This window comes from Tribolium madens, unplaced genomic scaffold (genome assembly GCF_015345945.1).
Source record: "Tribolium madens isolate multiple individuals breed KSU strain unplaced genomic scaffold, Tmad_KSU_1.1 Scaffold_1;HRSCAF=32;Tcas5.2_LG8, whole genome shotgun sequence".
Lineage (NCBI taxonomy): Eukaryota > Metazoa > Arthropoda > Insecta > Coleoptera > Tenebrionidae > Tribolium > Tribolium madens.
In genome coordinates, this window is record NW_025400984.1 from 4,216,205 (window position 1) to 4,241,811 (window position 25,607).

At 31.8% G+C, this 25,607-nt stretch overlaps 1 protein-coding gene across 1 annotated transcript in view; it reads right to left on the reverse strand.

The window, feature by feature from the left end:
• The window catches only part of LOC123003723 (roundabout homolog 2-like), a 72,648-nt gene extending 48,678 nt beyond the window's left edge, over positions 1–23,970 (reverse strand). Inside the window, exon 1 of the mRNA XM_044396682.1 lies at positions 23,652–23,970. Coding sequence (XP_044252617.1) covers positions 23,652–23,703 — 52 coding nt within the window. The 5' untranslated portion in view covers positions 23,704–23,970. The remainder of the gene's footprint in view (positions 1–23,651) is intronic.
• Between the last annotated feature and the right edge of the window lie 1,637 nt (positions 23,971–25,607).

The following is a 25,607-nucleotide window of genomic DNA, read 5'->3' on the forward strand; positions in this document are numbered from 1 at the left end:
ATTAGTGGTGTATCTATTGTTAGTTGGGAGCTGTAATAATGTAATAACCTATAGGTTATTTCAAGAAAAATAATCCAGTATACAAATTTTTTCAACTCTAAGATTCTTAGTGCATAAAAATAGCCGATAAAATTTTGACGTTTTCGTCAAAATTTTTTGCTTAGAAATATGTAGAGTTTCGCCACGTGGGTGGAAAATTGACGAGAAATATTTCTCCTTAGCAAAACGTTTTGACAAAAAAAAAATTATCAGGCTATTTCTAAGCACGCGGGATATTCGACATGATTATTTCCTGAATAATAAATTTTGGAAGAAATTATTTATTATTTTGTATTTAAATTGGAACAATCAAAAAGAAATTAAAGTTTTGAAAAAAAATTTGGTCGTCTATGCAAGATGCAAAAGCGATTAAATTTTGACACATTTTTAACCGCGGCAAAATTTTGACATTTGCAAATAATCGCTGTAAAATGGACAGAAACAATAGTAATTATAATTTTTTGGTCGTATAAAGAAAATAAAAATGGAAAAATAAAACCTAATTTCAAACTGAGTCAACAACAGATTATACAGGGTGATTCAAAAGAGTCGGATTCTCAAATATTGATAGAAAACTTTGAGCTAAGCATAAAAATTAATTCAGATTTTTGTTTCAAGGTTTTTTTTTTGAGAAAAACTGTCAATTTTTATATTACCATGTGGGCATCTCAGTTTTTTGTTTCCGATGTTGTCATATTTAATTTATTGTTGAATTTACTAATTTGTTAAATGTTTTTTACACCACAAGACACAAATTAAATATTTAATTTATTGTTAAATTTGCCAGTTTGTTAAATGTTTTTTTACACCATAAAACACAAATTGGTGATTTTTTTCAACAGGTATCTGTTCAGTTTTACAAGATCTGTCATTTCCGCTAACTAAATTCAAGATTACGTAATCGGAACGGCCAAATACTTAACCCAAAAGCAGCTATATCTCGTGAAAAAAAGCTCAAACAATTTCTTGTCATGGGAACTTTTAACTCAATTGGATGTCTTTTATCACCACCCAAGAGATGGTCCGACACTTTTAAATCACCCTGTATAACATAAAAAATAATTCTCCAACTTATTTAAAACGAAGAAAATTCTTCCAAAACCAGTTTTTTGATTTCCTAATTGTTTGCAAAGCCCGTTCTTGTAATAAATTATTTGCAATTTGTTATTGTCCTTAAATGACATATGAATCCGTAAAATTACTTTTTTGCGGACTATTTTAGGCAATTTTACAGACTTGTTTGCCAAATGAGTTAATAAAAAATCAAGTTTTTTAAATTCGAATAACTTTTAACAAGGACAGTATATTTTTCATTTAATCCACAGTTTGTAAAAAAATGCTTTAAAACTAGAACATCGGGTAAGTGGATGCGTTTATCGCCATCTTAACTCCAAGGGGGTGATATATTTGAACTTGCTGAAGGGTCACTTGTTTAATACATGACCGTCATTTACGACCATCATAGCAGCAATTAGCATCTCATAACCCAGTTTAGAGTTCAAGTAACGCAAACGACTCGTCGTTTACCTCGTTTATCGATCCCCGGATTGAAAAAAAATAACTGAAACACTAACCACGACCCCAAAAACACTTTGAATTAACGATACAACCAATAATTCACAACGCCAGCTGCAGAAGGAGCAAAAACTCGATGACACTTGGGGGACCTGAAGAAACTTTGGCAGTTTCATTTTACTGCAGACTGAGGTTAATCCAGAAAATTAAACAAGACCGCACATGGGTCTCAAAATTCGAGTGTTGATGAATTTTTTTCCCTCTTCAGTGATGAGGTTTTAATGCAAAAAGGGGTGTGCTGAATGGCGAGTGAGTGTTTTTTGTGCGTTGTCTAAAAAGTAATCAGAATGTCGTGTAGAAGGACTCTGGACAAATGTCAGACCCTTGTCGACTGTTTCTATTTCCATCACGAGCACTTGCTGGTGAATAATAGTCGGGCATTTGTCAACACCATTAAATGATTCAGATAAATAGCGAGAGATAAATGATGACCGGTCACTGATAAACAAATAAACTCCACGAGAATTTTCCTACTTAAAATGAGATTAAAGGATTATTTCCATACAGACGCTCATCCTGATGCTCCCCTTTGTTCCCGATTCCTCTTCATTATTTATTAAATCGGGATTTTGACGCTGCGATCTCTTTCGCAATGACAGATGACGTCTTCCCGGATAATATAACTTATTCAAACACCGCCCCCCACCATAAAAAAAACCGGAAAAATAACGAATTACCGCTTTTTCAGCCGTAATTCAACAAAGGATTAAACTTAATGCTTTTGCGGCTGATTTATGGGGGATTAGCGTCGTTTATCAAAACATTATAGGTAAATACAAATGTCAAATATTTGGTCACCCGATTTTATTCCATTTTCAACAGGTTTCAGAAATATTAGATAATTTATTGATCAAGCTGAAAACTTTGAAACTTGCCATCGCCGGCAGCACTGACGTCAAATAGGCGGGTTGCTTTATTATAACAAATGAGATTTTCTGTTTATACAACTGGGCTAAAATCGGGACTAGTTAATGATACATGGGGCAATGAGGATGTTCCCGCTTTTACAAATTGAACTAAATGATTGCTGGTGGTCTGACATGACAAACATTGTAAAAACTGTTATTCCGGGAGAGGAAAATGGGAGTTTGTTTTGGTAGTCGATTTACGAGTATGTACGAAATAGTTTGACGAGTTTATCGTCTCCCGGTTTATAAACCGAAGAGTTTACGAAATGACGGGAATTATCGGGAATACAAAAAAAGAATTTTGGATACATTCCAGGCGTTGCGACATCAAAAAGTAATATCTAAACAGCGAAACACATTTTTTAAATGTTTAACAAGGTTTCTACAAATGTATAAAATAAAGAATAATTTATGTTTTTATTCAACAACATTTTAACCCTGTTTTAGTTTTTTTAACTTAAAATTAAAAAAAGTGTTACGTTAAAAAATAAAAATGTGATTATTTGAAAATTGTAAAACTTGATCACTTCCAGTTACCACCCAGTATAACAAAAGCAAATGAAAATTATATCCAACCGCATTTATATTAAAAAACTAAGGTGCAAAATGGATACTTTTCTTTGGTTCGTAATAAAAATGCTAGAAAAATAGAAATCGAAGCAATAATTTTCAAAATTTTGCAAAAAAATCTGAGTAAATTTGCCAACGCGGCAACCAAAATTTTAAAACAAAAATGGTTTTATTTATAAGAGAAAGAAAACTGTAAATTGACATTTAAAAAAAGTTGAGTTCGTTGRAAAAATAGTTWACAAAAAATAAAAAAAATACCAAATAAAATTGTTATAGACAGATTTTTCTCATACTCTCTGTGCTTTATACACGGTGATAAAAACATGACAGATAACCTCAATGATACATTCTTGGAAAAGCTTTGAGGAGTTCGTCAAAAATGTTAAAAAAAAATCTTCTGTCTTATTTTTTTGAGCTATGATAAATTATGAATTTTACTAAGCTGGCAACGTTGTAACGTAGTAGCAAAAAGAATGAAAGTAGCAAAACAATTAATGTTAGGTAATCTATGGTCCAAAAATAAAATTTCCTCCCAATTTCCCCGATAATAAACAATTTAAAATTGAGAGGAAATTTTATTTTTGGACCATAGATTACCTAATGAAATAACCCCAATTGGAAGTAATTAATGTTATTTCTGTTTCCCAAGAAACCAAAAGAAAATGACATTTTTATTTATTTTTAATAAAGGTATGTAACAACAATAATAGTTATCCAATGTTGTCAGATATAATTTTAGGTAAGTTACACCTATTTGTTTTTCAGTAAAAAATTACTTGTTCAAGTCTTACACAAATAAATTTTTACTGTTGTTAAAATAATTCTCTATATTTTAGAAAAGATAACAAATTAACATAAACCAGGATTATAAAATTTATTTGTCAACTTCGAAGCTTAATAGTTCCTAAACTTCGGTTTACAGAATTTTTTAATTATTTTTTTGTAATTTAAAAAAAATTACCATAAGAAACCATCGAGCTTATCGGTCATTTTTTTATCACCGCGTATAATAATGTATCATAATAAGCCGTTTCGCCAATTTTGGGCCAGCCTGTATATTAAAGTAAAAAATTACTCGGCAATAGATTTGAATTTTAAAGTGAATTAAAATTCAATTAATACTAAATTTCGTACTATATTTTAAACAATTAGGTATTTGTAAGCCTCGAATTATATGCAAAATGCATATTTGTTATTAAAAGGTATATTAACAAAATTGTAAGTTTTCTATGCATATCTTTTTAAGCCAAATAAAAAAGCATATTATGGCAACTTCGTGCATATACGAAATATTGAAATTTATATAAAAAATAATAATTTAAAGTAGATAGTTGTAATACCTTAGATCACGAGAGAAATGTTTTATTTTTCGTAGATTGTCATTAAAAAAAAATAAACATTTTTGTAGAACTTAAAAATAAATAAAAATTTCGAAAAATTGTATCCTTGGTAAAACATCATATTTTTATAGTACTTTATAATTTATCAATTAGTTTTTTTTTTTAATAAATACTTTAAGCAAAAAACGTTTGGTTCCATACTTTTTATTCACCTGGTATAAAACGAATAAATCGTTCTAGACGAATAAGTAGTTGCGTGCAAATGAATTTTAGCAAAATTGTTTAAAGTGATGTGATCTGAAAAGTACAGATTTCTTAGAAAAGCTTAATTACTAGGTTATTAAAATGGCTTGTCTGAGGCAAAACCAATTTATTTATTCTCTTTTGTTCATCATGTGCAGCAAAAATACTTTAGTGTACTCAAGGATAAAATTTATCCCAACTTTAATTTTTTTATTGTTAAAAGTTTTGCATATCGATGCATATTTGGCATATATTGGAGCATATTTCTTAATATCTCGTGCATATTTTTGTGAAAATACATGAATATATATGTGCATATTTTACGAATTTTTCGTGCATATAATGCGAGCCTTAATTATTTGTAATGAGGGCGGTAATATCAGACTTTCCTCACCCCTGTTTTTAACGTCCATTGTAGCTTCAGAACTTGAAAGGAATTTATGACAAAGCATAATTCCATCTGCATTTTTGAGTTTATTGAAACAAGTGAGTTATTTCTGTCTGTTATTTWGTCTTTGTAGCATTTCCGTTTAAATCATCGTGATTCTCATGTCCATTGCATCTAAAATTCTTCTTTTTATAGGCAATAAACCTAAGTAAAACGTTGTAAAAACCGTGGAAACTTTTTAATATACAAAGCAGGAAGACTAGCTAATCAAAATTCTGAAAAGTTCGAAAGTCTGGTCGCGTTCATTTTTTGTATAGGAGCCACTTTTTAAAGATAACGTGTTGTCGGTGTCAAGTTTAAAAAAGTGAATTAATTACTTTGTAAAAGTGTTATCTTGTAAGATGATGCTGAATAATTAAGAATGGAAATTGCGGTAATCTCGACGTCGGGAGGCGAATCTGTTTTTTACTTTATGAATTATGGTTCGGGGGACCGTCAAATTTCATAATTGGACGATATAGTGCCCCCTTTTAATTCCACGACATGAAATCGTCACACAGGTGAACCGAAAAATTCCTCTTTTCGCAAAATTTTCCTTCGTGCATTATTCATGTGAATTATGACATCACGTAGAGGACGACTCCTCGACACGTCTTTGTGAGCGGGCCTCCCATCAAGCTGATGTCTTCACCACAGTTGCTTTTTGCATTTTTATGCCGACGCAACGCCAGATTTCGACACGAATCGATAATGCGCGCCGTAAATTTACGATGATGTGATGCACGTCGAGATAATGTCGAGAAATTGCCAAAACAGCTTACACAGAAATGAAAGAAAACCAGGTTGCCAGGAGATGGGGGAAATAAATGGGAGTTGTTTGGAATACGCACGATTTTGCTTTGTCTTAGAAAGTTGCGAGTTGTTGAGAGGGATTGAGGAATTCCAGAAACGAGGATTAGAAATAAAAAATCTAGTGTGAACATCACACGACTTTCCTTATCCTACTTATTTGGAAAACATCCTAACGACAATAATTTAGTCTTGGAAAGACGAGTAGCAAACATAACCTTTGCGTTAGTAACACCTACCGGATTACACGCAAAATAGATCATACTTGTCGCGGGTTCAAGGCTGGGGAGAATTATACAATTATATACAGGGTGTTCGGACAAAGTCGCCCCGGCTGATAACACCTAAATTTACTTTTTTTTCAAAAAGTAAATATTTAAGTAATAATACTAATTCTTGGCTTTCTTAATAAATGTATCAAATTTTTTAGCACATCCGGAAATGCTACCAAATTTAGTTTTTCAAATGGAACACCTATGCATTTTTCCTCCAAACAATAACAGTTGACATGAAAAATACTGTAAACCACTATTTATTACATTTTTCGTAACACAATGCAATCAAAAAAACATCTTAAATCTTAGAATTTTATAAGGAAATTGATCGCGTAGCCTGATTTTTAATTTTAAAAGAAAGGTGTGATTAGAAAAAATGCTTAGATAAGTTTAATTGTTGGTTTGACAAATCTAATTTGTCAGTTGATGAGCGAGTTCTCTTATGGAAACTCTTGGATTTTCTTCGACTGATAACAGAACATTCAGATTTCTATTTTCTTGTTCTTCACAAAGAACCACAGGTTTTTTGGTTTTAAGAAGCGAACCTATTCGTCTCAGTTGTTTCTCAATTCGACTAAATTTTCAACGATTTGGGTAAACTCTATTTGAGTTTTTTCTCTATACTGTCTTTCAGCTTCCGCTCTATTTTTATTGCACTTAAAAAACACTTCAAGCTGATCTACCAATTCGTCGTAATTATTATCATCCATTACTAAAGATCTCAATAAGATTTGTTGACAAATTAGGCTTTGTCAAASTAACAATTAAACGGTATCCAAGCATATTGCTTTTTGTATGAATACCTTGACAAGTAAAATCCGCCTACGTTGCAAAATTTGCAATAAAATTCAAAAATTTAATTTGTTTTCTGAGTGCATTATGTAAAGTAAAATGTAATAAATAATGGTTTGCCGTATTTTTCATGTCAATTACTATTGTTTCGAACCAAAAAAACATAGGTGTTCCATTTAAAAAACTAAATATGGTAGCATTTGCGGCTACACCGGATGTGCCAAAAAAGATTGATGCATTTGCTAAGAAAACGAGAAATGAATAGTATTATTTGAAAAATCAGCAAAAAAGTAAGCTTAGGTGTTATCGGCCGGGGCGACTTGGACCGAACACCCTGTATTTATTGCATCTTCAACCGTATAATTTTGCGGTCGTTTTACGGCCGACTTTTCGTCATTGCGGCCGAATGGGGCGACCGATTTTTACCATTTGTTTCGTGCTGCGTCCCCTTCGTATTACCTTACATACCAAATTTCAAGTTTCTAGCTCTTATCGTTCTTATCGATTACAATACTGTCCTTATAGAATAAGAAAAGTAAAAATAGAGCAGAAATGCTAAAAACAACAAAGGAGGCAATGTCTTCCAAAAGATATGTGCTTTAGAAATTCTCCTAGATTCTATTTATTTAAAACATTTTTGAAATAAAAAAAAATAGTAAAGTCTGGAACTTTTCTGAAGTAATTACAACAATAGAAAAATTATTGGACTCAAATTGGGCAAACACAATAAGAGTTGCAACATATTTGTGATAAGTTCTGAAACTTTCTTAAGAACAATCAAACTTTAACGACATTTAGTTGCWTTTGATGTCCATTTAGTTTRTTTCTTGGGAGTTAAAAAGCAGTTTGGCAAAACTGTAACTCKRCTTAATCTCTATAACCTTGTTAGTAAACCCYCAAGAATCTCTTTTATCCATCGTTTCCAAAACAAACTCTTCGAAATGAATCCATTTAGCCCCGASTCGTATAAATTTCCCGTCGCCCTAAACATGCATGTGTGGTCGTTATCCACCACTTTAATATCCCTGTAATATATCCAGGGCAAGAAGACTTTATTGCTTAACGAGATTACCCCGTTAAACGGCGCTAAATCCAAGAAGCGCGCCTATTTATTCTTTTGCCGGTTTTAATTAAGAGTCATTGATGCTTCTTCCAAGGCCGGAGCCTTGCGAAGGGTCCCAAGCGAGACCGCAACGCCTCCTTCATCACCGTCGACACGCTAATCCAATAATGTATCAAGTCGAGCCCTTCGAACGATTCTTGGGGCAAAGTTTTGCCACAGCTGGGGCCGAATTCTCCATCACATGTCTGATTTTTTCATTTAGGTCACTTTGTGCTATTTTTTGATCCCTAATCCTCGACAGTTCATTTATTCCAAGATTCATTAATTCTCGTTCGTGAAAAAATCGATGGGGGTGTCTTCAACTTCGTCGGGAGTAATCCCTTTGATGTTCCGAGTCTGAGGACCACTTTAATCACTTAATGGTGTTCCCGTCATTGCAATCAGCTRTGTTGACAGTTGGAGGAAGAAACATTTGGCGTTGGGTTGATTAAAATGTGTGTAGATGTACAATGTCCCCATTAATATCAATATTGGTTTTGTCGTCAATCGGAATAATTCATTTCCTGGTTTCCTATCTAATTTCTGAAAGGGATCGATCGAGGAGAGAGCAATTAGACTTTCTCTCGGGTGTTAAAAGGGTTAATCGTCTGATTGAATTATTAGTCGACAAAAACCGAAATCAAAGTTAAACAACACTCTCTTTAAACGTCTGCTGGCCAATTTCCAGCTTATTTACCGGCAGCGGTGGAACCTAATTGGTTTATAGTCACAACACTACACAGCTCTATTATAAAAGCTTTTTGTATTTTTAAATGGATTATAAATAATGGGACTAAACGCTTTTTACTCTCCCTACTAAATCACATGGAAACTAAAAGTAATTAAGTGGCGAAATACGCCACATCAAACTCGATTGCAATAAAAGAAAATTGAGTCATTCGCTCGCTCCAGATTATCTCTGTTGTCTCCCAAAACACAAAAAACTAATAGACCATTATTCCGATTTAATTAAATTTTAAATTAGTTCGTTAGAACGGAAACTTTTGCCTCTTAATTCGTTCAATATGCATCGTTAGAACTTTGGGACAGCACCACCCGAATCGAAACAGCAATTTTTTGGCTATGGTAGTGTTGATGATTAATGCCAACATAAATCTCGAAGTTTCGGTTGACATTCGCGTCTAAACAGCACGCTCGACCATGATGAATATTGTTACAGCGTGTACATGATGATGGTCGACATTTCTCTCTCTACTCGGCGTGTTGTTAGCCGACACGTTTTCCTACTAGCGCACTTGTCTCGTAATTTATCAAGCGTGCAAATGCACGAAATATGGTCAGAGAAGGAAAGACTTGGCATAAKTGGAAGAAAACACAAGGACCGGAGATGTAAAATAAAGAAAAAGAAATAAAGATGCATAAAGATGGGCCAATACTTGTGTCGTGTGATATGTTGGGGCATAAAGGATGTGGAGAGATAGGAGTGCTCTCTTTACATTTATTCACATTTATGGCGATCAATATTAAGATCATGTTCAGATGAAATGAAAGTTGAATACAACTTCTTTTTCTTACGATCCTTATAGAATACTCCAAGGGAAGTAAAAATTTTACCTCCCTCATCTGTCAAAATTACAATCAATAGTATATTACCTAGCAAGGTGAAAAGTGTTTTATTAACTTTACCACGAGACAGAGATGAAGCTTTCCACTGAGGTTAGTTCACAACCGCATTTTTTCGTAAATTAAGTCAAAAAAATMTTTAAAAAAGTTCAATCGTCTGTCGAATCAGTCGTTTTCGTCATCATTGCAACAATAATAAACAGTGAAATAAACAATTGTGACAAAAGTAAGACTAGAGTAGTAGTAGAGTGAAACGAGTGTAGTAATAGACACAAGTAACGGCGGTAAGTAACAGAAAGTCAGTAATGAAACACTTTCCAAACATCGTCAAGGGTAGAAATGTTTTAATCACACATACGGTTCTCAATAAAATATCCAGTATGTCTCCGAATTGAGAAGAGAATTTTTTTTATTCATAATCACTAACGTAATATGCTGATTACTAACCTTTTAAAGGTTGGGAAACACATCATTAAATCTCATTAGGAGTAATAATATTACTTCTCTTGGGTGGTAATATGCAGGATAGCCAACCTTAAAACTACAAAAATATCGGGAATTTTTTTTAAATTGTCAAGTTACGCATAATATTTCGCTAAATTAGTATTCAATTGCTTTTTTAGCAGTTTTTTTTCACTTCTGGGGGAGTACACTGCTCCTTTTCGACGATTTTAAATCAGATTCACACATTATTTCAATATATCTTTGACATTTTTGAAATATCAAAAATCAAACGCCATTTGGATGGCCTACCACGTTTGGATCTTAACTTTGTTAGGATTTTATTTTACTAAAATTTTTGACTGAAAATAATGTGATTGTGAATAAAATAGCAGACAAATCTCGATGGCGCCTCTCGATCGTATACATAAGCACTCGAGGTAATGCCATATTTACCACCTCGCTTGTAATCTACTATTTCTCTGCTTTTTAAATCTCATTACATTGACGTTTTTATTTTTTTGAAAACAATGTCACTTTAAAAAATGAGTTTACGCAAGTTAAATAACAGATATGTTTTTGAAAAACATAATTTTAATAAATGGCAACTCAAAGATAAAAAACAAAGTCATTTTTAACAAAAACTATCATTATTCAATTAATGAGTTAATTTTTAAAGTAACATGTAGTTGGCAAATAAAAAAACCGCCAATGTAATAAGACTTAAAAAGCAGAGAAAAATGAACTTTTGTTTTCACAGAATCAGAATAATAAAATTTTAAGCGCAGATTTGATGGTTTTAAGAGCAAAAAATATTTTTCCTTTACAATTTTAGCGTAAAATCAAAAATATTTTTTTTCCTCTTGTTAACCCAATCTGGGGACATACAACTTCTCAGGAAAGTATACAGGGTGCGCCAGAACTCGCGCCCCAGAGATAAATTTCAAGTAACATAAGATACCAGGAACATGAAAAAAATGTTTAAAAAATTCTATCTGTCAAAAAAAATTTGACATTTATTTTTTGACATTTGACATTTTTTTTATATCTATTTAATGATACTGATGATCTTGTATATGTTTTTTTACAATTATTTAGTAAAGGGACAAAAATTTTGACAATAAAAGCCACAAATGACATTGAACAGAGTTACAATTTAGAATACAACTTCCTTGTTTCCTCTTTTAATAGCCTATAGCAAAAAAACTTGGAAAATTATTTTTCCAATAGAAATAAATAGAGTCAAAGTGTAAACTTTAAACCCTCATAACTTCGAAATTTTTATAGATAATTTTTTTTTAACATTTTTTCCATGTTCCTGGTATCTTACCTTATATGACATTTTTCTCTGGGGCGCAAGTTCTGGCGCACCCTGTATTTTACCTCTCATTAGATTTAATGGCGATATTGAAATTCAAGAAAAATTCTTAAAGTTTTGAAGTTTTTTTTGCTAGGTCGTAGAAAAAATTTATGTGTTACACTGGAAGAAATTGTCTTTTCTTCCCTTGGTGGTTACTGTTCTCGACAAGTCTCGAGCAGTATGTTACTTCCACCTGTGGGAGAAAAAGATACACTTTCCTCCCTTGTAATACAACTATTTAGGCTAACTTTTTAGGCATATTTACCTAATACACGAGCTTAAATAATGACATATGAGTCCGTTAAAGTACTGCTTTACGGACTATTTTTTTACCATCAGAATAAATAGAGAATTTCTCTATAAAAGTACTTCAAATACTTGACTTCTAGGTATAACTCAAAAATATATTAAGTATTCTATTAATTACGTTTTTTCTGTGAAGTACTATGCAATCAAAAAGTATTATTTCATTTAAATTTGAACGGAGATAAAACTAATAGAGCTGTGCACAATCTTAACAAAACATCAATGATTCTTTCTTTGTCCTCTAAGTCTATCCTTTTTTCTGCGTCCTAAGCACTTTTAGTGATCTCTTATAAAAAGAAACGGCAAAATGTAGACATTGAACGGAAATAAAAATCAAATTTTTAACAACTCTTTTCTCGGGTCTGATTATTTTAGTAAAAAGATCCAGGAGTGGCAAAAATAAAATATATACTTTAGAAAACATTACAAATGGTGCGCTCTCTTTTTAATTTGACAGTTGTTAGAAAATAAGTCCGCAAAAGTATTTCTTTACGGACTATTCCAGAAAAAAGATTTTTTTTATTTCTTTACTAAAATATTTCAAACATTCTGACACAAAAGTATGACATTCTATTATTAATTTCGTCTCTTCAGTTGATAAATTTTGTTGTCAGTGGTTGATGTTAATTGAAAAGTTGATGTCGATACAGCGATAAGAATGCAAAACTTTGTCGGGCGTTTCCATTGAAAAATTGATCCTTTCCCGTGGGAAATCCACTGCAAGTTTCCTCCCTTGTTGTCAAACGTTAACTGTCGACCTGCCACACTCGAATTATCTAAATACAAAATTGGCAATTCGCATACGTCATCGATTATCTGTGCAAATTCCAGCACAGTACACCCGTTGCACTTTCATCCCTAATTGATCCGGTGACTTATCTCTGTTGAAATTTTCATTTTTGCTCGCGTTATCCTCTGGAGCCATGTATTAATAAATCAGATAAAAGTCCGATTACCCGCATCTGTATTTGTGTTCATAAATTGCGTGTTTGAGTGCGTTTAAAACTGTAAATACGAACTCGCAGCATGTGGGCAAACAAGCCACCCCTTCTTCGGATTTTTTGATCGATTTCGTTCGCAATAACGAAATTCTCGGCAACGGAACTGTCCACTCCAGCCCGAAATCCGACTTATAAATCTGGAAAAGTCTGATTTTATTAGATTTGCAGAAATGCAGGGGCTGATTCGGCGGCGCATTTGCCATAAATTATGAGAGGAGTTTATGGCTGGAACAAGACGGACGAGATCAATCCATGAATGTTTGATGGGGAAGACGTGGGGGCGGCCGGACACTAACTGCCCCGCTTATATTGAGACATAAATTATTCCATTGGTGACCCTCGAAACAATGCCACCGATCGGGACATATTGGATGTGTCTCAAATTATTGATAACGTCGTTAGTGGTGGCTGATTGAGGTGACGCCCTTAATTGCCCGATTTATGACGCCAATCAGGGGGCAATTGCCCCGTTTGCACTTTTTAACAAATTGATTTTCTCGAGAAACATGCACGGAAATTTCATTTCAGAGTTTTTTGCATGCACATATCAAATTTTGATATCTATTGTAACTACAATACAATAATTTCGTTGTTTATTACTGGTACAAACTACGTCGGAAATGATGTTAGTGGTTTCCTATATCAAGGTTTGTTCAGCTGCACTGAATGCGCATTTATGCAAGAACAAAGCAATACGAAGTGATTTCGATCGATTCGATTTACCACAAATACGAGAATTTAAATGTCAAAATAAGAAAGCACAAATTCGATATAATGATCAGCCACATTAATGCCATCATGCTATTAACGTAATGCAGTAATTTAGTATTTGTGACAGCTTTTCGACTTTCTTTAAACGAATGTCTAACATACACAAGTTTGTGTCAGCTTTTTGATATATGAAATAATTTGTTTTTAATATTGGCCTATCAAATAATGAAACTTAAATTTTCTATCAACTTATCTTAGTAATAAATTGATTCATTAATCAAAAGCCTTATTGATTCATTCAAAATGCCGTGAATGAACCAATATCAATTAAATATGTTCAATGATCAAAGTGGCCTGTGACTTTGAAATTATGTTGGCAATATTGATGAAATGAAAATTGACAAGTCTCTAGTTACCAACTTAATTTAGATTTAGATAATTGAATGTGTGGGATATAAATTTCATTGCAAGTATCATTAAACTTCTTTGTAGTTTCTATGGTAACTGTTTTTGTGCATTTTTAAAAAATGTCAATTCCAATGATCTATGTAGGTAATAATGTATTATGATGAAGCTGTTGGCAAATTTGGAAACACACTGTATAATATTTACTTAGATATTATAGCTTTTATACAAGTTAATTATTAAAAATTTGAAACAGAGTGTCGTACCAGGATGAGAAAATTAGTTTTTGACCTTATAAATTAAAAAAAATAAAATAAAAATTAAAAAAAATCGTATAGAAACATAGATACCTACTCAGTAGATATAAGGATATACAGAATGTTTTAAAAATGAGTTACAATCTTAATTCATATTTTTTTTAATAAAACACCCTATATTTTTACAATTTTAGATATACCTACCTAGCTGTTAATACTGATATTTTTAAGGTAACTTTTATGCGTAGATTTTGCTTAGTTCTTTTATTTCTTTGACAAAAATATAATAATTTTATAAATTTAATCCAAACTTATTTTTTCTATTTCGGTGTCACAATGAGCATTTTGTATAACTGAAAATAGTTGCATAATAGTAAGTATATTAAAGAACGCGTTGTAAGGCAAGTTTTGTGAAACAAGTTCAAGTTTATGAAAGGAGCATGCTCGTTTTACATCATACTTTTTTTATTAACATAAAAGTCAATTTTTTTATAATTAAAAAAAATGACACAATGTTTGAAAAATTCGATTTTAGAAGTGTCAAATCTTGAATATTTTTCAAAATTTTGTTAAATTAACAATAAATATTTCATGCACACCACCTAAAATGAGAGATATTGCTCAAAACGCCACTGAAAATCACCATTACCAACCTCTAGAAAGTTGTACTTACTAGTCTATTTCAGCACCCGAATTGGTGTTGAAATGGCTCATTAAAGCATCGGTTACAGTATCGAAATAAGCTTTTTTTCAGATGCAAAATAGAAAAAATACAATTTTGTGACACTGTTTTTAGCGACATTTTGTGACACTGTTTTTTAGCGACATTTTGTGCATCACTGGCCATAGACTGCTTAAGTGCGAAAATGCTTCAGATCAACGTACCTATTTTACCGAAACTAATGCAATTCAAGCTATTTTCGAGCATTTTGGATACCGCATACGTCAAATGTCAAACATTTTAACTGTCAAATCTAATAATAAATTCAATTTAAAAAGCGCTCAATTACAAAAGTTATTTTTTTAAACTTTGTTATTGTAATTTCCTAAAATATTGCTGTGGATTATACTTTTTTTAAAGTTGTAGGTAAAAATTTTGTTTTTCTGTATTCTTAGTTTTTTGTAATAGATTTTTCTTTAAATATAGCAAAAAAATCAAATCAAGTAATAAAACGTTAAAAAAGTTTCTAGAACACGATAGAATAACAATAATAATACAATACTATTACAATACAATAATATTTTCAGTTTTTGTAAGGTCCAAAAAATACCTTTTATTTGTACTCAATGTTAAAGAATGCTATTATCAACTAATTTCAGTGGATAAAGTAGTCTTTCACCGTCTAGTGAAATAAAGTAATTTTTATCTACTGTTTAGATTCAAGAAATTCTGGTAGGTGAGTACAAAATAAAACAAAATGTTTATATACTCGTAAAAAAAGTCCACTCGTGACTTCGTCCCTCGTAAACTTAACCTTTTCACTCGTAGATAAACAATTTCTTCATCGTCTTGTACCGTGCGATCAGATAAAACATAAATTAGGCTAGGCGTCGATTAAATTCTACAGTTGGCAACATATTGGCTGGGAATCTAGGCACAAACTGAAAGTGAAAATGACCATCCACCGTTTTCCTCTTGTATATCAATAAAAAATTTCTGCTCTAAAGTAAACATTATTTCACTCAAAAGGAATAAAACGCAAACTTGTCAAAGTTTCGGCTGACATTTGATGTCAAAAATCAGGATTGCCATCTGAAGGACTTTAATCACTGCTTACTCTAATTTATTTATTTTTTGATCGCACGGTGTAATAAATAAGTATTCCTCATTGGTACGCTGTACATAATTTTACTGATGCGTTTTAATTGTCATAATAATAAACATTTTCAATATTTAAGTACATATTTTGTGTAGATAATGAAACATTTCTGTAAAAATAGCCTCAAGTCTGTTAATTCCAAATCCATTACTTTCCACAAACAAGACTTCAAATTCAAACAAGCCCCGAATGACTCGCAACTTGAAACAATAAAACAAATTTGAATATATTTTGATTTATTTTACTTCTCCCGTAATCTATTCATTTCTCGCGGCCAAATTTTTGTTATAATATTCCAAGCGTTCCATTTTCTCAATCACGAAATGTTTACATCTCCTAGGGCACAAAACACAAACATCAATTTTCCCACAACAAACATCAGTGAAAAACTTTTGTTTGAATGCAAATGTACGTGTGATTTATGTCGGCATTTTGTGTAAAAATTAACAAAATGGCGCGTGAGGAGTGGTCACGTGTTTGAAATTTATCAAATTGGGGGTGGTATTAAACTTTTCCATTAGTGAGTGAGGAAAAGAAAGGCTTAGGAGATGCAATAATTGTCCGAACAACATTAAATTTGACACGAACAGGAGCAAACTTGCCATCATGATTGATTACGGATCCAAGGAGAACAAGCGGTTTTTATTGTTTTTATTCGTCCACGGTTCTTTGATCCTAAACACACACAGCGTGAGGGACCCTCGCCTTAATTGATAAACGATGTACTTCTGACTGTTGTTTAACGTTTGTTGTTTTCGTGAAAAAATATGACTAATTATCACAAATTGTTGGTCCACCCCTCTCTATCGATTAAATAAATTCCCTTTCGGCTTAAACCGGCCATATTTCCCTCTCGAAATATAAATCGCTGACATTTTTCAACACGAGCGTTTAGGCTTGCCGCCGATTTATCTTTTTACGACGGTCATCGTTGCTTGAAACACCACGTGATTTATCAAAAAGTCGATTTTTTTCACCAATTCTACACAAATCATAGCGCAAACAACGCCCTCTATAATGCATMATTCCAATCACACACGTCAATTAGTCAATAAGAGGAATCCCGTGTCGGGCTGACATTGCATTCATAATTATTGTTATAGCCGATAGATCAGAGCGCCCTCTATCCATACGTGATATATGGATGCGATCCTGTCAATTATCTCCAAAACGGACGATGAATTATACCGAAATTAGAATTCGGACCTTTCGGCCCTTTTTAAACTAAAATGACAACCTGAATGTGATTTACTACGAACATAAAACGATATATTTTTACTTTGTTTGTGACAGACGGAGAAATAATAAGATGGGAAATTTATTTTCATGATTATTTCTGTCACGTTTTACTCATTTCTGTCTATTTTTGACAATCTTCAACAATCGTAAACCTACTTGTAGGCGAATAAAGTGCCACAAAAGCTAAGTTACTACAAGCAAATGTCTATTTTCGAGCAAAGACCTCCAACGTCATTCAAGAGTGACTTTGCTTTTGAACTATACTGTACTCGAGACTCATCTTAAATGTTCTATTACACTATTTATAAAAAATAACACAAAACAATTATTCTTTGAAAATCTCATTTAATAAAACAAGTTTGTTTTTATTAAAATTATACGAAAGAAAGATCAAAACCAAAAAAAAACAAATATTTACTTATTTAACAATTAAAACAAATATTTACTTATTTAACAATTAAAACTGAAAAATTATAAAAAGAGAGAAACGAAAACAAAAGTTTAAAATAAAGAAATGAGGTTAAAAGAGATCATGGAAAAATTTTAAATACATTTGAAAACAATAGAAAACGTAAATAAAGAAAAGTGGCGACAAGAATACTGAAAACAAAATAAAAAAAACTATTGAAGAAAAGATACCTAAATAATACTAAATAATACATATCTACAACGTGTGGAAAGAGAAATATTAAATAAATAAAGACATGATACCAAAAGTAGATAAGAGTTGTTAGAAAATTCAAGAAAAAAGTTGAAAAAACCTAAGAACACTTGAAAAACCAGAAAATATGTATAAAGTTAAAATTACAGAAAAATGTAAATGTGTATGTACTTACACAGAAAACAAAGAATAATAGAAAAAAAAGTAAAAACAGGAAAAATGTATATAAATACAGCAGTAAAAAAATACCATATCTTACACTCAATACAGCCATTTTCATCACAGGAAATTACATACTTTCATATACAGAGTGTCACAAATACATATAACAGAACAATTGTAAATTATATTTCAGAAAATAAACATATTTAAAACATATTTTATATTTTATTAAACTCAAAACAGTCAAAACATAGAAAATATTATCAAAATGTTGTCGAAATCTTTAAAAAAACGTCATTCATCATCAATATGAGAATTTTAATCACCAGATTTACAGTTGATATTCCATCAAGTGTCTCTAAAAATTTGACTTTAAAGTCTAAAATTTTCTAGGCCTGTATTTACAGTTGATTAGACTCCCAGTGTTGAGTCACCCTGTATTTTCGACATTTTGTAAATTTCAACGTAAATCTATATTTTTCCCAAAAAGACGCATTGTTCGTTTTATTATTTTCAGAATGATAAACTATTCCAATGAGATTTTTTCATAAAACTAATATCTGTGTTACGGACCATTAAAAATGGAACAAACCTGGTTCAGGTAGAGTCCGCAGTTTGACAATAGCACACATCAAAGAATAAACGTTGGAGAAATAGAACGCATCCCTTATTTTTAATAAAGCCTCTCTGAAAACATGCCCTGACAAGAATTCTTCTATTGTGTATGATTTTATAGAAAACGAAAAGTCAAATATTGTAAAAAAGGCATAAATCAAGCACGAGAAGCGTCCATCGATGCTCCCACAAGCCGCTTCATTGAATGTAAAAATAGATAAAGCCATTGTGGTCACTGAATATTGTGCAAAAAGTGTTTCGCGAGTGCGGTCTAATTGGCTAAAACGCTTGTAATTCTGTAAAATGCCGTATGACAGTCCCCTTTTAAGAGAAAAGAGTGGGTGTTTTCGGGCACGCAATCGTCACAAACTTGTGCCCATTTATAACCTTAATTATGTAGCATTAGTCGCCACCAGTTTCGAATAATCGCTGCGGTCTTGCGCTAAATACCCGTTTCCCGAGCCCCGAAAGCTCTTCCAGGACTAATTTTTGTTATCTCTTATTAACAATGGAACCGGAATAGACACTCGTGGTATTTTTTAACCCTCGTACAAAGAAATATGGAACAAAAAGACTAAAATCATTGTAGTCCCCATTTAATTAAACACAGCCGCTTTTGAAGAATTTTCTTTTTCGAGTCACCCCACCTCCCACCCCCATGACTTAAAATACAGGATTTTGCGACCTGAGACTCTTTATTAATTGATTTGAAAAATTCAACCCCGGGGAACGCAAACGAAAACAAGGAGAGCTTTTTGCCGTAATCGTCAAGCTTGTAAAAGAACCTTTTTTCTCCTTGAATGGATTTGAGGGGATGTGAGTGACCCGCACCTGGACACGTGGCCATGTTTTCGAGTTCTTGATTTCCGGATGAAATGGAATAAATTAAGAGGTCTTGTATAGTAAATTCGAATTTCCTGATTACAACCCGATTACACTTCATCAACAGATGCTACATGTAATAATGTTGTTTATCATGTTGTGGTTCTATAGATAGACTATGGATGAACCAATTTGTGGTTAATTAAACGGGCGCCTAATCGCAAAGAAAAACGCGACTCGATTAGGGGAAATTCAGTGAAATTACAGATCAAAAGCGATAAAAAAGAGAGCAAAACGACAAAACAAGCTTTAATTTGAATTTTTGGTCAGTATGAAGAACAAAAATACGAAATGTTTCAATTGCAAATTCAGTCCGCGTTACTTATGAAGCACACTGTACAATACGCTAGTTAGGCAATTTATTTAGATAAGAGATTTGAAAATCAATTGTACTTTTAATTAAATGCTCAAAAAAATTGAAAGAAAACAGTAAAAAGTCTAGAAGTGGAAGAAAAAAGCATTTTTGATATTTGTTTAAAAAATTCAATATAAAGAAAGAAGAAAAAAGAAAACGAATTAAAAAACACAAATACGCACTTTTATTAACTAAACTCAAAAAAATAAAACACCAAGAGTTATACTCAGGATAATTTAAAAGTTGTGCAAAAATATTTAAAATAACTCAAGCAGCTCTTAAAAATATGACAAATTCTATGTCCCCTTTTTCGACAAGTATTGTATGGAACCAAAAAAAACTTTTAATTACAGCAGACCTCAACATTGTTTGTCCACTTTTTATAACGCACTGCTCTTTACCAGTAAAGAAAAACAAAAATAAATCCGCAACCAAAGAGGTTTTAAGTTGGAACTTTTAAGAAAATACAGGACAAAGTGTTGCTTTGAAGTTAATGGAATTGGTCAAAAGTGGTAAAACCTGGCTTACAAATAAATTTTAAATAACCAAGACAAAGTTTTCTGTTCTTCAAGGTTTGTTAAAAAACATTTTTCATTAAACTTTTATTTTTTTCAAGCAAACGTAGTTTCATTACGTTTGAAGCTTTCACAGCTTTTAAAATAATTAATCATTGTTGGTATTGAAACAGAATGATTTGAAACTTGACAGAAAATATAAAGATGTTAACGTGAAAAGTCCAACTCCAATGTCTGATTCCTCAATTTCTTATTGTTTTGCAACAAACTTTTTGTGTGCAAAAAACAATAAAACACCAATGTCTCAAACTTAAATTTGTTTACCATGTTTGAATTTTTTATACAGGGTGATTTCAATAGTTGTGCAAAAATGGTTAAAACATAGGAGTTTCGATCTCAATTTTAAAAGGAAAATGCGTCAAAAAAGTCTATCTAAAAAAAAGTTTTTTTTGGACCTTTTATGCACTTTTTCTTATATTTACATTCTTATAACGAGCGTTGGCACTTGTTATCTCTATAATTATTGTTTAAATAAAAAAAATATTGTATCTAATACTAAATTTATAAACTTAAAAAAATAATAATTTTAACTTGACTGATTACAACATTTTTTGTTTCAAAATCTAGAAAAATTCTCCTTTTTATAGAAAAATTTCTGCACGTGTGACTTACTCAAATCCGCAAATTCTATAAAGCAAATAATATTAAATTTGCTGAAACCGCATCAAAGCTGCATCAAATTTGCTCGCAAATCTTAGACGCGACCGCATCTCCGAAATATTTACTCCTTTGTTTTCCCAATTAGCTGTTTCAACACACTTGTATCCATGTTTCACTAACAATAAATCGCAAACAACCCCTTCTACTTATTACTAGATCAGCTTTTTCCAATCCAAACATCACCCCACTTCTTCAAACAATAACCCGAGTGATATTTTTGTAATTTTTGCATTTTTTCACCGGAGATTAAAACATTAAAACACGGGACTTTTCCTTGTCTAAACATAAATATGAATTAAAAACAAATAACACTACCAGACGCATAAAAACACTGATGACAACATGAAATATAGCTTAGACGTGGATAAATCAACGGGTTTTAGCTGCGATGGCTTCATATGGATCATATCTGCGCTGTTGTGTTTCAGTCATCGAATGACTGAATGTAAATCAAGGCCTTAATGGCACTCGCAACTATTTGTTTCTATTTGCGACAGTTTTACATAGGGTGGGATGACAATTATAAATTCGGATTTTGAGTTAATTTTAGAGAACGCAGCTGGAAAAAATCAAAACATAAAGGGAATAGTGAGACAGTTGTTTGGCTCCTCAAAATTAATAAAGTGGTAAATGTCAAAACTAATATTTATTCAACAGTTGCTCTTTGATTGGGACCGGTTTAGAAATATTGCTGTCACAGTTTTTTCTTTGCCTAAATATCCACTTACGCTCGGTGGAAATTATGACAAGATTTATTATTTTAAGAAAGCTTTACAGGGTGATTCAAGCCTAATCAACGCAAAACACAGGGTATGTAAAAACTTGCGCCCCAGAGAAAAATTTCAAGTAGGATAAGATACCAGGAACATAGAAAAAAGATAAAAAAATTCGTGAAAAAATTTTGACATTTATTTTTTGACATTTGACATTTTTTATGTTACTGATTTTGTTATAATTATTTAGTAAAGAAAAAAAAACTTTTCCAATAAAAGGCACAAATAATATTAAACAGAGTTACAATTTAGGATACAGCTTCCTTGTTTCCTCTTTTAATAACCTGTAGCAAAAAACTTGGAAAATTATTTTTCCAACAGAAATAAATAGAGTCAAAGTGCAAAATTTGAATTCTCCAAACTTAGCAATTTTTATAGATAGAATTTTTTAACATTTTTTCCATGTTCCTGGTATCTTACCTTACTAGGCATTTTTCTCTGGGGCGCGAATTTTGGCGCACCCTATATATTAGTGACCAATAAATTCAAAAGCGATTAAATTTTGACACATTTTTAACCGCAGCAAAATTTTGATGTTTGTAAAATGGACAGAGACCATAGTAATTATAATTTTTTGGTTGTATAAAGGAAATAAAAATGGAAAAATAAAACCTAATTTCAAACTGGGTCAACAACAGATTATAAAGTGATTCAAAAGTGTCGGATTCTCAAATGTTGATAGAAGACTTTGAGCTAAGCATAAAAATTAATTCAGATTTTTGTCAAGGTTTTTTTTGAAAAAAACTGTCAATTTTTATATTATCATGTAGGCATCTCAGTTTTTTGTTTCCGATGTTGTTATATTCAATTTATTGTTGAATTTGCTAGTTTGTTAAATGTTTTTTTACACCATAAGACACAAATTAGATATTTAATTTATTGCTAAATTTACTAGTTTGTTAAATGTTTTTTTACACCATAAAACACAAATTGGTGTTTTTTTAACAGGTATCTGTTCAGTTTTTACAAGATCTGCCGTTTCCGCTAACTAAATTCAAGTTTACATAATCGGAACGGCGTCAAAGTGCAAAATTTAATCTCACCTTCCATGGTATTTTTCTCTGGGGCGCAAGTTCTGGCGCACCCTGTATAGTATTTACAAAAGTTTGAAAAATAAGCAAAAATTGTATTGTTCTCACAATTCCGGCTTAAAATACCATTACTTTACGTGAGCTCATTAAACCAAAGTATAAACAATTTTTAACGTTTGCAAATCAAAAAGCTCTAGAAATAGATCCCTGAAACGTGCATCACCCCAACGACCTTTTTACTTCGATTTATAGGCACATAAAGATACACGAGTCATAAAGGTGAAAACAATAAATCAGTGTGATAAACAGTTTTGTTATATTAATTGTCGATAACAGCAATTACGGAAGTATTTTTCACAAAGCTTGGCCTTTTTTAGGGCTTTAGATTCGATTTTAGCAATTATTTCGGTGATTCTGACAGGATTAGACCTGGATTAGCCCCCTTTAATGTATGTCGGCCCAATACTAGTACTAGAACTAGAATAATCGGATTAACTTTTGCTGTAATTACAAATGCTTTCTTGGGGGCAAAATGCGAGCATCAAAGCTGAATTTTTGAAACACAAAAGCATCATAAATTTAATTAAGTCTACTGTCCGTTGTTCATCTTTAATTAGAATAAAATTCCGTTTAATTACAAAGTTTAGCTAAAAAGAGAAACAAGTCCATTGACACAAGAATGCAATAAATCACGAACGATAAGATAAATTAATTCAAAATGAGACAACTAACCTGCAACTTGGGCTATGAGTAGCACCCCTGCGAGGAATCGTCCGAAAATCATGCCGCCAAAGTCTCTAAATCGCAGACATTTATGTTAACAACTAATCACAGTGTTTTTCGATTAGATTAAGCATCACGCAGCACGCAAAGTCCCACACAGTCTCATTTCGGTCGAGTTTAATTAAACACGGGATTAAAAATAAATGTCCGAGCACTTTTAATTTAGTCGTTTGTCACATTTTATTGTCACACGCGGGTTTAGTGGTGAATTGAGTGAGTAGTGATTATGTGAAGTGAGAAAGAGGCGTCCTGATGCCTCTGACGCCGGCGGCGGACTGACGGCGCACTCACACACATACACGGAATACAACCACCCCCGAAAACATCTTCATCCCCTCTCCACCGCGTGCGCGGCTTACCTTTAACTCCACCACCAACTGCCAGGATGGAACACAAAACTGCAACTGGGATAATAGCGGGGCGAAAAAGGATGGATAAAACGCCGAAATTTAGGATTAAAACAGTGAAAAATGATTATTGCAAAAAATAACAACTCTACAGTGTGCTCTCTTAATTTATTTCATTAATCATCCCATTTTATTAATAATTAATTATTTTATTAATCAAAATTTCGAAACAGAAAATGTTGTTTTGTTTAATTAGAGCTTGTGTGTAAACCAAATTTCAGCAATTTTGCAGGAATTTCCCTGTATACATATACAGAGTGCATATATTTTTAGAGATGTTAATTAACAAAACTGTAGCAATGCTTGTTAGCAATCTTTTGTTAACTCTCTTAGTTTTTTGATTATTTTACATTTTTCTTTTTCTATATTTATTTATTTCTGCTGAAAAAAATACAAGGTGTTTATGAAATGTGGGTATCTAGAAAGTAAAAAGCCATTAATTTATTAATAATAAAAATTTTCATGTTTTAAATAGAAAACAATTAAGAATAGTGTTTTTTACAATCGATTTTTTTTAATTGATTAAATTATAAATCGGACGCTTTATTTGTCCGAGTGGATTTTTAAACCACGGGTGTAACGAGTGGTTTACTATCCACGAGGTGGAATAAAGCGTCCGATTTACACTCAAACGAGTGGAATACAACATTTTATTCTTCGATTTAGAGTCAACAAGGCTTAAACTTGCTTTAAATCTGTTAAAAATAATTTGACGTTTCGTATTGAGAAATGCCAAACAGTTGTCAAAACTTCCTTACACGGGAGAAAAACCTTAAATTTTGACAGTATCGAAGAATAAAATTAATTTTTAAAGTAGAGAGTGGAGACTTTTTACTTTTTAAATTTACAGATTGTTTCTGTACAAAAAACTGTATTTTTTAAGTAACAAATTACATATTAAAATTTGAACAAACTGACACAACGAAAAGCAGAATTAGAGCATAATTCTTAAAAATATAAAAAATTCTATTTTAAAATTTCCTATTTTGTTGTTATAGTGTGTTGTAGTGTAGTGTTGTATATCATCAAAAAAAATTTTCAACTACAGCAGATTTCAACATTATTTGTCCACTTCCTGTAACGTATATGGTACTAAAAACGGAAGTGAGAAAAAAAAGTTGAGTGTTTCTAATGCAAAACGGATTTAAATTGTTAACAAAATACACAACAAAATATTACTTTGATGTTACTTCATTCAAGGTCACATAACTGAACAAAAGTGATGAAACCTGGTTTATAAAAAAATATAATTATTATAATTAAACAGGACAAACCTTTGTGTTTTTAAAATTTAGTGTAAACAACATAACAAACATTATTCTATTAAATTCTGAAATGTCAAATTTTTGCAACGAGTAGCGGAATATTCATTGTGTTTGTTGTTTTTACAGCTTCTGGAATAATTAATGATTATTACCAATGAAACAGAATGACTTAAAATTTGACAAAAAATAAAAACAGTGAGCAGCAAAATTATGGAATAATCTTATTAAAACTG